General features: G+C 39.8%; 1 protein-coding gene across 1 annotated transcript in view; it reads left to right on the top strand.

Moving 5' to 3' along the window:
* The window catches only part of LOC119836308 (max-binding protein MNT-like), a 24,726-nt gene extending 14,333 nt beyond the window's left edge, over positions 1-10,393 (top strand). The window contains exons 4-13 of the mRNA XM_038361605.1: positions 14-137; positions 2,038-2,302; positions 2,970-3,105; positions 3,500-3,567; positions 3,847-4,008; positions 5,857-5,931; positions 6,581-6,671; positions 6,868-6,936; positions 7,397-7,488; positions 7,565-10,393. Coding sequence (XP_038217533.1) covers positions 14-137; positions 2,038-2,302; positions 2,970-3,105; positions 3,500-3,567; positions 3,847-4,008; positions 5,857-5,931; positions 6,581-6,671; positions 6,868-6,936; positions 7,397-7,488; positions 7,565-7,708 — 1,226 coding nt within the window. The 3' untranslated portion in view covers positions 7,709-10,393. The remainder of the gene's footprint in view (positions 1-13; positions 138-2,037; positions 2,303-2,969; positions 3,106-3,499; positions 3,568-3,846; positions 4,009-5,856; positions 5,932-6,580; positions 6,672-6,867; positions 6,937-7,396; positions 7,489-7,564) is intronic.
* Positions 10,394-11,263: the final 870 nt, after the last annotated feature.

Below are 11,263 nucleotides of genomic sequence, written 5' to 3'. Positions count from 1 at the left end.
CCGCCCGCTACACCCGCGCCCGCGCCCCCTGCCCTCGCCCTCGCCCTCGCTCCCGACCCTCCGCCCGTCGCACCCCCGACGCCCATCCTCGACTTCGCACAAGAACATTCCAGGCCGCGGACCATCAGCAGTCACGGGTGGGTTATGGTCTCCTAGTAGCTTCGGTCTTGAAAACAGCTGGGCATTGCTACTTCGCCTTGGATGCCGTTAGTTGTTTTATTCTATTTTCAAATGAATTAATTAATTGTTAATTATTGTTATAAAAAATGAGACTGCGTTTTATTTCAATTACAATTAATTCTTTTTGTAGATTTATTTCTTTGTTTAAAATGTATTTTAAATAAAAAGCGGTTTATATCAATCATCATAATATATGCATAGGCAGTAATAGTTAATAGACTTCAATAATGTTTTATATTATATTATGTATTATGAGATTAAACTAAGATTAGGAATGTCAGTGACCTTTGCGTGTCAAATGTCATTTAAAAAATACTGTTTGTTCGGAAATGTTATTGGTAATTCAATAATGGTTGCCTGAATTTACACCAAATTTCAATGCAAACGTTATTTTTCAAGAAGTTTTAATTTATACCGATAAAGTTACAATATAGCGCAGAATCGATCCTATTTTTAGTTGAATCGTAAAATATGTTTATATGAATCTACAAGTATAACTGTGACATGTGAGGAGAGGTAGGGTTACAATTCAAAATACATCAATTACCTCTAAATATAAATGTAAAAAATAAAAAAATATATATTTAAAATTATATAAATACCTCAGCTTACCATCAGGCGAGATCGTGGTCAAGCGCTTCCCTATCATGAATTAAAAAAAAAAAAAAATACGGCTCTACCAAATGCTCTATCATTTCAAGTGTCGGAAAGTATCTCCATTACACCAAAAGTTATTTCTAAACGAAACCTCACTGCGTCGAAGACTACTTAAATAAATGGATAAAAGAAAAATAGATCAATGTTTGACCACATAAAATGTATAAAACATAATATCTACACAGTGCATCCATTATTTAGGACGAGATGAATTAATGTGGCGTATCTAGAACGTTCGAAGGCGTAACAACAAAATGTAATAAAATGTAAAAGGGTCATAATTGAATCGTAATTCATCCTTGCCACAGAAGCTTTCATTTATGTGTGTATCGGTTAGCTTGGCCGCGGACTGGGTGTCGCCGCCCGCCGGACGTTGCTTTGTCATATGGTTACTGATGATGCTCACTCTGCCTTTTTCATTTTATTTTAGCTGATATAACTAACATGTATGATCTAATAACTGACTTATCATCCTAACTGTTTTAAAAACGAGATCACATAGTTAGTAAGTACAAACAAGTTATATAACTAAAAAATTAATAATGTATGTCCATCCTAAAAATGTCTGCAAGTAATAGGACAGCAGAAGTGAGAGGAGTTATTATTATTAGTAACGTTAGATACAAAGTTAATATTGTATTTTGATCCCGCTGAGACTATTTTTACTCTTTAGTAAAAACTTTTTAAAGATAACAAATGCAATGTAAAATTAAGTGATTGTAAAATAGACGAGTCCGTTAGGCTTGTGCGGTGAGTGCAAGTCGCACTCGCCAGGCTCTCGGCGATTGCTTTCAAGGTTCCCCCGTACTGGATGCGTAATTAATATTAAACATCCTAACTTGATATTCATCACATACATAGTTCGGAGCCGGCCCCTGCATGCATCATTAATACCTCGTTATGCAGGCCCCTATTTTGTAATTTAATCAGCTCTATTCATCTGCAGATGAATTTATTCGCGCATTAAGATGAGATTAAAAAGAAATTTACAAGAACGGGGCGATCTACAGTTTTCCTATTAATTTTAATTGTAACGGTTTTTAAAATAGATACTGCTATCAGTTTGTTAAAACAATGAATATAAAATTAGCAAGACAACGAAGCTCTTGAATTTTTTTATGTTCGATTAAAAAAAAAAACGAAATATATATAAATATGCAGACTGCATTACGAGTCTAATGGTGCAATGGGTACTCCTAGGCCGAGCCAGATCCCGTCCCCGCCGTCGCTGAGCAGCGGCAGCAGCGGCAGCACCACGAGCGGCGGGGGCGGCGGGGGCGGCGGCGGCGGCGCGGGGGGGCTGCCGCGCGCCGGCACGCGCGAGGTGCACAACAAGCTGGAGAAGAACCGGCGCGCGCACCTCAAGGAGTGCTTCGAGCTGCTCAAGCGGCAGCTGCCCGCCGCGCCCGACGACAAGAAGACCTCCAACCTCTCCATCCTCGGCTCCGCCATTCGCTATATACAGGTGAGTTATGTGTGTTATCAAACATTAGTTATTACATATTTTTTCGCACTAGCTGAAGCCTGCAGCTTCACTCGAGTCGGGATGGGATCCAAAAAGTGGCTATATTTATCTGTTCTCCAAATTTCGTACAGATCCAAACAAAGATACATAAACTGGCGTTTATAATATTAGTGTGATTTTTTTCTGGCTTAGTCTGATCTTCACTAGATATAAACTATAGTGGATTTCAAGTAAAAAGTGACGACATCATGATGTGGAGTATGCTCTCTTCGAGATAAGCGGTTCTTTATGCTGTAAGAAGTAGGCTTTTCTAATCTTCAACATTGAATGTCTTCTCAAGTAAACACTTTTATCAATATAAATAGATACAGATAATTTACATCATCTCATTAATTTGTCTGTTTTGTACAGTGCTTTTTTATAATTAAAATAAATAAATTAAGTAAAATTATATCGAGTTCTCGCACTGTAAGGTGAGTAATAGTTTCACAATAAACTAATTATTATTGCTGGCGATGCAATTAATAGCGATTGCCGCGTCGGTGACGGAAAATCCTTCGCTAGGCGGAAGCGAACCCGTGATTTCATGAAATCTGTATGAAACGTCACTCCACTCTCGTGGCTATTTCGATTTCGATATCCGCAATATGGGCATCTCGGTCCGCAGGTGCTGCGCCGCAAGGAGCGCGAGTGCGAGCACGAGATGGAGCGGCTCGCGCGCGAGAAGATCGCGTCGCAGCAGCGGCTGGCCGCGCTCAAGCGGGAGGTCACCATCCGCGCGACGGCCCGCCCGCGCGCTCTCGGTGAGTGCCCCCTCGCCGCCGCACCGCCGCACCGCCCCACCTCCTCGCGCCCTCTGCGCGCCTGGTACACACGCCAGAGATTATTTAATATTTGACAATGCCGTTTCAACAAAATAAACAAAACTAACACGGATCATTTATTAAAAATTATCTATTAATAATGATGGCGACCCGCTTAAACGCTTCGAAGGTGGGCGCGAAAGAGATAGACGACCTGACGTCCGTCCGTCCGTCTCTTTCGAGCGTTCGGAGGCGCTACGCGAGCCGCTCACCTCTCGAACAGAGTGTTTCTGCCAAAATAGAGCGAAAAAATTACAAACAGTTGTGATAACCTTGTTATGATCAAAATTTTAGTCATTTTTCTCTTTGTTGATTGATAACTTTACAATTTCAGATGCTGCGGCCGAAGAGAAGGAGAAGGTTGACGTTATTAACGGGCAAGTTTTAGGAATTCCTTTAAAAGTAAGTATGTGCAATTCGGTCAGTAACAAGATAGAGTCTACTGTTTATTAAGCCAGAAATTGGATTTAATTTTCACCTAAGAAATACTGTTGATATTCTTTGCCAAATTTGTCAAATTTTACATAAAACGTTCTGCTTAATTTTCGGACAAACGTTGATTTGTTTTAGAAGAAAAACAAGTTGTCTCTAAATATTTACTCTATAGAAATCTTTTCTTTTGGGTCTTAGAGATATACTTAACGTGATTTCATCTATACATATAATTATTCTCTTTTCCAGAGCAGCGGGTCGCCGCCGCCGGCGCCGCACACGCCGCACACGCCGCACACGCCGCACTCTCCGCACTCGCCGCACTCTCCGCACGCGCCCGCGCCGCACACGCTGAACCTGAGCACGAAGCTGCGGCCGCTGCCCGTGCAGCTGGCGCCCACCGCCTCGCAGGTATGTGCGCCTGGTACACGCGCACTAATTAGGGCTGATCTTAATCTTAGGATTACGAGTTAGAATTAGAAAAAGTTTGCATTGCATAGTGAACAAAAAAGGTATGTGATATTTTTGTAGAGTTGGCAAAATAATTTTCTAGAATTAAAAGAAATATCATAATGAATAAACTTTTATATTTATTTCAAATGCCTCAAAATAATGGCCAGATATTCGTACTATTTATTATTAACATCGAATCCTTGCTATATATTATGTATGAATATTTGTTTCTTTGTTAGTTGGTCGTTCTTTCGCGAAATTAATTATTAATTATATAGTAATTCCTTAGATTACCAGGTTAGGTAGTGACATAGGCTACTTTTTAGCGCCTCGAAAGATATCATACCTGTGGGAATTCCCTTTAACTAATTACTTTGGATAAAATAAAGCTATATATATAATAGATATATTAGTAATATAAAATATATATGTTGTAGCTAGATAGATACACATACAATCTTTATATAACTATATCCTATTATTAATATCAAAGCGAATTAAAGGATAGGAGTAGAGGATAAGATCTTTAATTGATAAAAGATATTGAATTCCAAAGCATTGAATAATCTTATTTCAATTATGTCTAGTTAGGGCTTACGAGGTTTTAGTCTAGTAGTTTTATCTACCTTATCCATTAACGGTGTAATTGTAAGCGAAAACCTTAAAAAATCAGTCCAGACAAAAATAGCGGTAATGACTGATAAAATTAAGAGAATTTGTTAATCTGCTCTTAATATTATAGAGAGAAAACTTTTGTATTTTTTGATATTTGTAAAGTGTTCACGCACAAACTGCTGGACCGATTTCAAAAATTCTTTCACCATTAGAAAATGGCGACTTCACTTATTGAGAGATAATGTTGGTAAATAATCAGTACTATTCATCGACACCTGCTCAAAGATTTACGATAGGTTTTTGTTTATATAGTGTCATTAGTATTATTATAGCGAGTTGTCATTAGTAACAGCTGTTTTATCTTATCTTTTATTAATTTATCTCGAAATAATGTTTGAACACGTGCTTTTTATATTTAACAATAAGCAACGGAAAATTTGTAACAATTAAATGAAAATATTTAGTTCCTCTTTTAAGAAGTGTGAAGAAAAGTGAGGATAGATAGTTTATTTTTGCTACGTATTACTGCGGTGTAAGTAGGAATGTTATCAACAATTTTCTTTTTCATTTGTTTGGCAAGTATTGTCTACACAGAGTGGCGAGGAAAGAAACTCGTGGTAAATTTGGTAAAAGATTGCTTACAAATTTAGAAAGTATATCGAAATTTTATAGGTATATCGATGGCACAGGTTATTTAATGAATGATTTATCTGCATCAATTGAGGTGTAAACGATTTATTATTTTTAATTAAAGGAAAACCTTCTACTATCTGGGAACTGTATTATGCTTCAACTATGAATAGTTAAGTAAGAAAAAGACTCATAAGTGAGCTATTTGAAGTTCGGTACAGAGAGATAGATTAAAATGTAGACTAGCATTAGGGGAAAGTTTTTATTTGGGTATGATAACGCGAGATTTTTTTTTTGTTACTGATGTATAGAAGTATAACTGTTCTTAACATAGTCGAGTTTCTTGTCGGCACTTTTCTTCAAGGTTCGGAGTTAAATATTTTTCAAAGGCACATAACAATTTGGGGCGCTAAGTTCGCATCCACTATGCGGAGCTGTTGTAAGAGTGCGGAGCGCAAGGGGTTCGCGAACATAGTGGGCACTCGGGCTTACAGTTAGGTTCAGTTAGGTTTATTGTAGGTGGTTCAGCGAGAGTTTGAGCCGAAGTATTGTGTTGCGCAGGTGGTGCGCGCGGCGTACGGGGCGCGCGGCGCGCTCGCGCTGGCCGCGCTCGCGCCCGCCGACCCGCCCGCGCAGGTACCCGCCTCGACCTCTCGTCTCTCGCCTCTACGGGCCTCAGCCTCTGCGCTGGGGCTCTAAAGGCACAACTTTCATGTATAAGTGGGCACCGGAGCCGGTGTGTCGCCTGATGGTACATGTCTCTACTCTGCAAATGCGTCGCTTTGCGAAGGAATTGACGACGAGAATAAAAAAAGGCCTGAAAAGGAAGGAAACGGACCTTCGACTTCCATGTCATAAAATTTTTCAGTGAGTCAGTGATGAAGGGTTTAAAACATCACATATGTAAATAGCTCAATACAAAAGGCGAGTTCGAACCTCGGGGGATATATTATTGTTTTATAAGTAAATTTTGATAACGCCAGTGTTGAAATTTATAAACATACACATGTATTAATACAATACTCCAAATACACTTAATTGGATTATTTAAACATAACAATTCGTAGAAATTAAAGTATATTTACTTATGTTTATATTAAAAAAATGGCTTAAGAATAGCATCTGTCCTATGAATAATACAGTTTGAAATTCTAAGATCGAACTCGAATGGATAGACAGCTGTTGATTAGTAATGAAACTAATGAAATTATATACGAAAAGCTATTTAAAAATGTGAATTAGCTCTCGTACACAATTTGAAACACATGATTTTGTTGTGAAACAGAGCGGCGGGCTGGTGGTGGGCGCGCGCGCGCTGCAGCTGCTGGCGGGCGCGCCGCTGCACGTGCTGCACCCGCACAAGCACCTCGCCAACGGTGAGAGCGCACGCGCCGCACACACACACACACGCACACACACGAAAAATTATATTATATTAGAATACTTGTCCACTTTCAAACGAAAACTTTTACTTAAATATTCATTCAACTATAGTTTTTTTACAAATGCCTTTAAATCGTCAAACAAATAATTGAATTAGCCTGTTGAAACCTGTTTATTGAATTTTTTCAGGGGTCACCACGGACAGTAACCGGATATCTAAGGAAAACGGCATCGTGACGACCTCCGCAGTGTCTACAGGTAGGATTTTACGTTGAAAGTAAAAAATCAATATAATTCCAATGTTTTTCAAGGTTTTTCGTTTCGATTTTATATCGCTTATACTTTTGATGTGAAACATCTGTAGCCGCACGTAAAACAGATTTATGGCGTGGCGACGCGTCGCCACGGCTTGCGTCGCCACGCTATATGATGGTATATATACAGTCTATGTGCAGTAGTGTGTACGGTGTAATATTTTATTTTATCATTATGACATATTTAATTCCTATCACAGTCTGTTCTTTTCTGCGTATTAATTTTACAAAATAATGTCGGTGTTTCACATCTGCTAGGCGTCCCGTGATGGCTCACAATTTTTTTTAGTTTAATGTTAAAAACTTTGAGAATTTATCAAAATAATGATATATTAGTAATTTATTCACCTGTGCGATAAATCAATTAACAAACTATAAATTGAAAAATCTGTTTGTTCGTCCAGAGGGCGGCAGCGTGGTGGTGAGCGGCCTCACCCCTCTCGTGGTGTCGCAGTCCGCCGCGCACCTACTCGGCACACACACGCTCACACACAAGGTCCGTCCACACACATGTTCACTCATAAGGAACACACACACAAATAGATGATATAATATATTGTATCGGGCCGCAGATGGTGGAGACGCATATGGTGAAGGGCAGCGTGTCGCCGCTGGCGGTGAGCGCGCAGTACCTGAGCGCGACCACGATCGTGAAGCCCGTGGTCGTGGTCACCAGCGCCGCGACCGTGACCGCGCCCGCGCGCGACCACACGTGACCGCGCCGCCCGAGCCGCCCCAGCCCCGACTGTACGCGTGAAACGTGTGCTCAGTGATACTTGGAACGTGACGCCACCTCCGCAGTCTGCTCGCCTGGTGCCGCGGGCTCGCACGCCACGCCGTGTTTTTGTGATTTATGTGTAATATTATTTTTTCATTTCAATATTCATTTTAACCTGGTTGAAATTAGTTCGTTGCGAAAATAAGTATGTATGTAACTTTATAATTATAATTGCGTCACAATTCGTATCTGTCCAACAGTTTCTCCTCGTATGTTTCGTAATGATTTCTTTTATACATAAAACTACTTGAGTGTTTCGTGGGAGGTGGGGAGGAGCGCCGGCGCCCCTGCCGAGCGCTCGGGCGGCGGCCCCGCAGCGGGTCGTCTGCGATATCGTCACTACCTCATCTGTACTTCATATCGGGCTTGTAGAGTGGAGTCTCGGCCGCCACGCAACTATATTGACTGTATTTTGTGAAATATCTCTACGTTTTCAAATCGCGTATGAATTAATCATTTTTCGCTTTCAACATTAGCACTCGGATGCAAACGCGCTTGAAGACTTGTTTCGCCTGTAATATTTCACAGATATCTTCAATATGCCGCGTATATATTTTTATATTGCAATGAAGAGGCGCGCCGGTCGCGAGCTGCGCGCGGGAGCGGCGACGGCTCGAAGGACCAAAGCGCCGCGATAATGTTATGCGTGTAGATACTAAATATATTTTTCTACAGATTCGAAGCCGTGTACAATTGTAAAGTGACCGCGTGTAGATATTTTTATTTATTTATTTAGAACCGGTAATCGTGGGGAGCGAAATTACGCGTGGAACGGAATTGTATCGCAGCGGATTTTGTGATCTAACAATCTTTTTATTCGATAGGGGCGGGACGCTCCGCCGTCGTCATGTTTGCTGTACGATCGAACAGAGTCGCAATACTCACCGCGCGTACGTTGGGCCACCCGCACTAACCGAGTAGAGCTAAGTGTGTAAGTGTATCTGTGATGTGCGCAGGCGCCGCCGGCCCGGTCCGCACTGTGGCGTCTCATTTAAACTTGTCAATTTCTAAATAGCGTTAAATATAGCCAAGTGTGCGCCGACGCGTCGCGACGTCCGCAGCGACTGTGATAGCGAGCCGCCGGGGCGCGGGGGCGGAGCCCGGCCGGATCTTATGACGAGAGTAGTAATAACTATAGATAGATATTTAAGGACCGGATGCAATAACATTATTTGCTCTTTTCGCGTAATGAATAACGAATTTTGTCAAATTTTCTCCGTATAATTTTAAAAGGTTTTATTTTGAGCGCAGTTTACACGTTAAAAAAAATAATAATTTAAGCCTACGTCTCCCTTCTCTCGCCCTCCCACATGATGTTACAATATTCTCCATTATTTCGCGTATAGTGTCTGATCCGGTTCCCACTACCTGCCGTTACGTATTGCGGACATTACATGTTTCCACGAAAGTGATGTTTCCTCACAGTGAGACAATGAGTCTTCATCAAAAGCTTTTTAAATCGTAATACTTATTTCCCTTTGTGTCATTGTCGTTTTATTTACAGTGCGCATGTATACTTGTACAAAAAATAGAATGTTTGGGAGAGAAATTTGACATAGTTCACATATATTATATAGTATTGTATAAATAAAAGATGAACGTTTGGGAGACTCCTGCGCAGCGCCGCTCGGCCGTCCTCACTAGTGCCTGTTTACGAGCCGCGGCCGGTTCCGCCGAGCTAACTCAATATTAGAAATATTATTTATCTATAGGATATTATTAAACAAACTGAAAAATAATAAATGAGAGTATAATATGGAGGCCAAGTACCAGGGCGCCAGGACGCTCTGAGGGTTGTCTCGGCGGCGGCCCGCGGCGAGTGTACTGTAGTTGCATTGTTTCTGCAGTTGTTAAGTTTGCAGTTTCGCGTATTGTTGTTGACTCGTCGAGTTTCATGTTTTGTCCTTCTCGCTCATGTTGATATTGTTTGGCGTACAAAAGAGACGAACGCACTGTCCAGTTGTCTGATAAGCAATAATGTGCCAATAGTCTTATGTTGTTGTGAAATAGAATAGACTAGAATCGGTGTTACTTAATGCAATTTAAATTTTGTATGATATCATATTATATGAACTAAATCGAGCTTTAACGTAAGGGGTCAAAGTTTCCATTCGGTTGCCCGAGTCTTTATTCGTTTGTGTGCAATAATTCGGATGATGTGTGAGCCGGTGAGAGTCGAACTACTTATTTATTATTTGATCGTTGCAACCTGCAAAGCAATATGTCTTTTGTGTGGACTAATTATTGTATCGTGTCTAAAGAAAGTCTCGTCATGAATTCCAAATATTGTTTTTGTATAATTTGTAAGGGCGTAAATGATCATGAAATGTTTATTTATTGATAGATCGTACGGAGACCGTTTTATTTTGGTAACTCGTATTCTGAAACTATTTTAGTACTGATGTATTGATACGATAGAATGGCGCAGCCGCCCTCGGGCGAGCGCCTGTCACTTCGCCTAATTCCTAGTTATATATGACAAAGTGTTTAATATAAAGTAATTTAAATAAAAGAGAGAAATCTATTTTAATTGTAATAATATTGCGAAGCGAGAATGCTCATGTAAATACAATGATGTACTATAAAGTTCTAATATTTTAGAAATACAGAAGATACATATTTATTTTCTTTGTTTTATTTTTACGTACTTACGCTTTTAACCATAATAGCACTATTGATGAGCAATAATTGATCACCAATGTTGGAGGAAAATTGTGTAAGTATTATGGCTCCTGGAGCGAGAACTGCATCCCGTCACACACACGCACGCACACGCAGTGTTGCCAACAATATGTAGACAGAAACAATTATATTAACTTTGTTGCTAACGCTTACCATTAATGCGAGGTTTTACCCTGAATATAGTATTTTATTGTCGGTGTGTGTACACACAGCACCCTCTAGACAATTCAAAGCTTTTACGATGTTGAGATCAAAATAACTTTTCCCTCCCTTTTTACTTACTTGATTTGGCAACTGGTTTAATTTTCTTGCCATATAAAAACCACACACTCTGGACCCAGTAATAACATAATACATATATATATCATGTAGGCTTTAGACACTTGCGAAGGCTCTCTATTGGATGGAACCATTCATAAAATTGACGCACACCTATTCTATATTATATCAACGTCCTTTTAATAATATTTGTGCAGTTGTGCGGCTGAATTTAAATGTGTTACGTTCAAACTGAAGCTACCCTTTGAAGCTTGTCAGATATTTTAGGTTATAAATTGAGAATTTACGTGTGGACACAATGTTCCATGTTCCATTAAAACGGCAAATATTAAATGCTGTGCTGTTTGAAACTATATTCTACTTTCTCGCTAAATAAAAGACATACTAATATACACTTTTGTTTATAATACTTGGGTAAATATTTTTTTATGTAAGTATAATGAAAAAGGGAATATATAATGGATAACATAATACTTTTCCTTATTCAAAATGCAATGAGAGACAAAACCTGGGTTAAAAATTAGTAACATAG

Source organism: Zerene cesonia, chromosome 23 (genome assembly GCF_012273895.1).
Source record: "Zerene cesonia ecotype Mississippi chromosome 23, Zerene_cesonia_1.1, whole genome shotgun sequence".
NCBI lineage: Eukaryota > Metazoa > Arthropoda > Insecta > Lepidoptera > Pieridae > Zerene > Zerene cesonia.
This window is presented reverse-complemented; position numbering and strand designations above follow the sequence as displayed.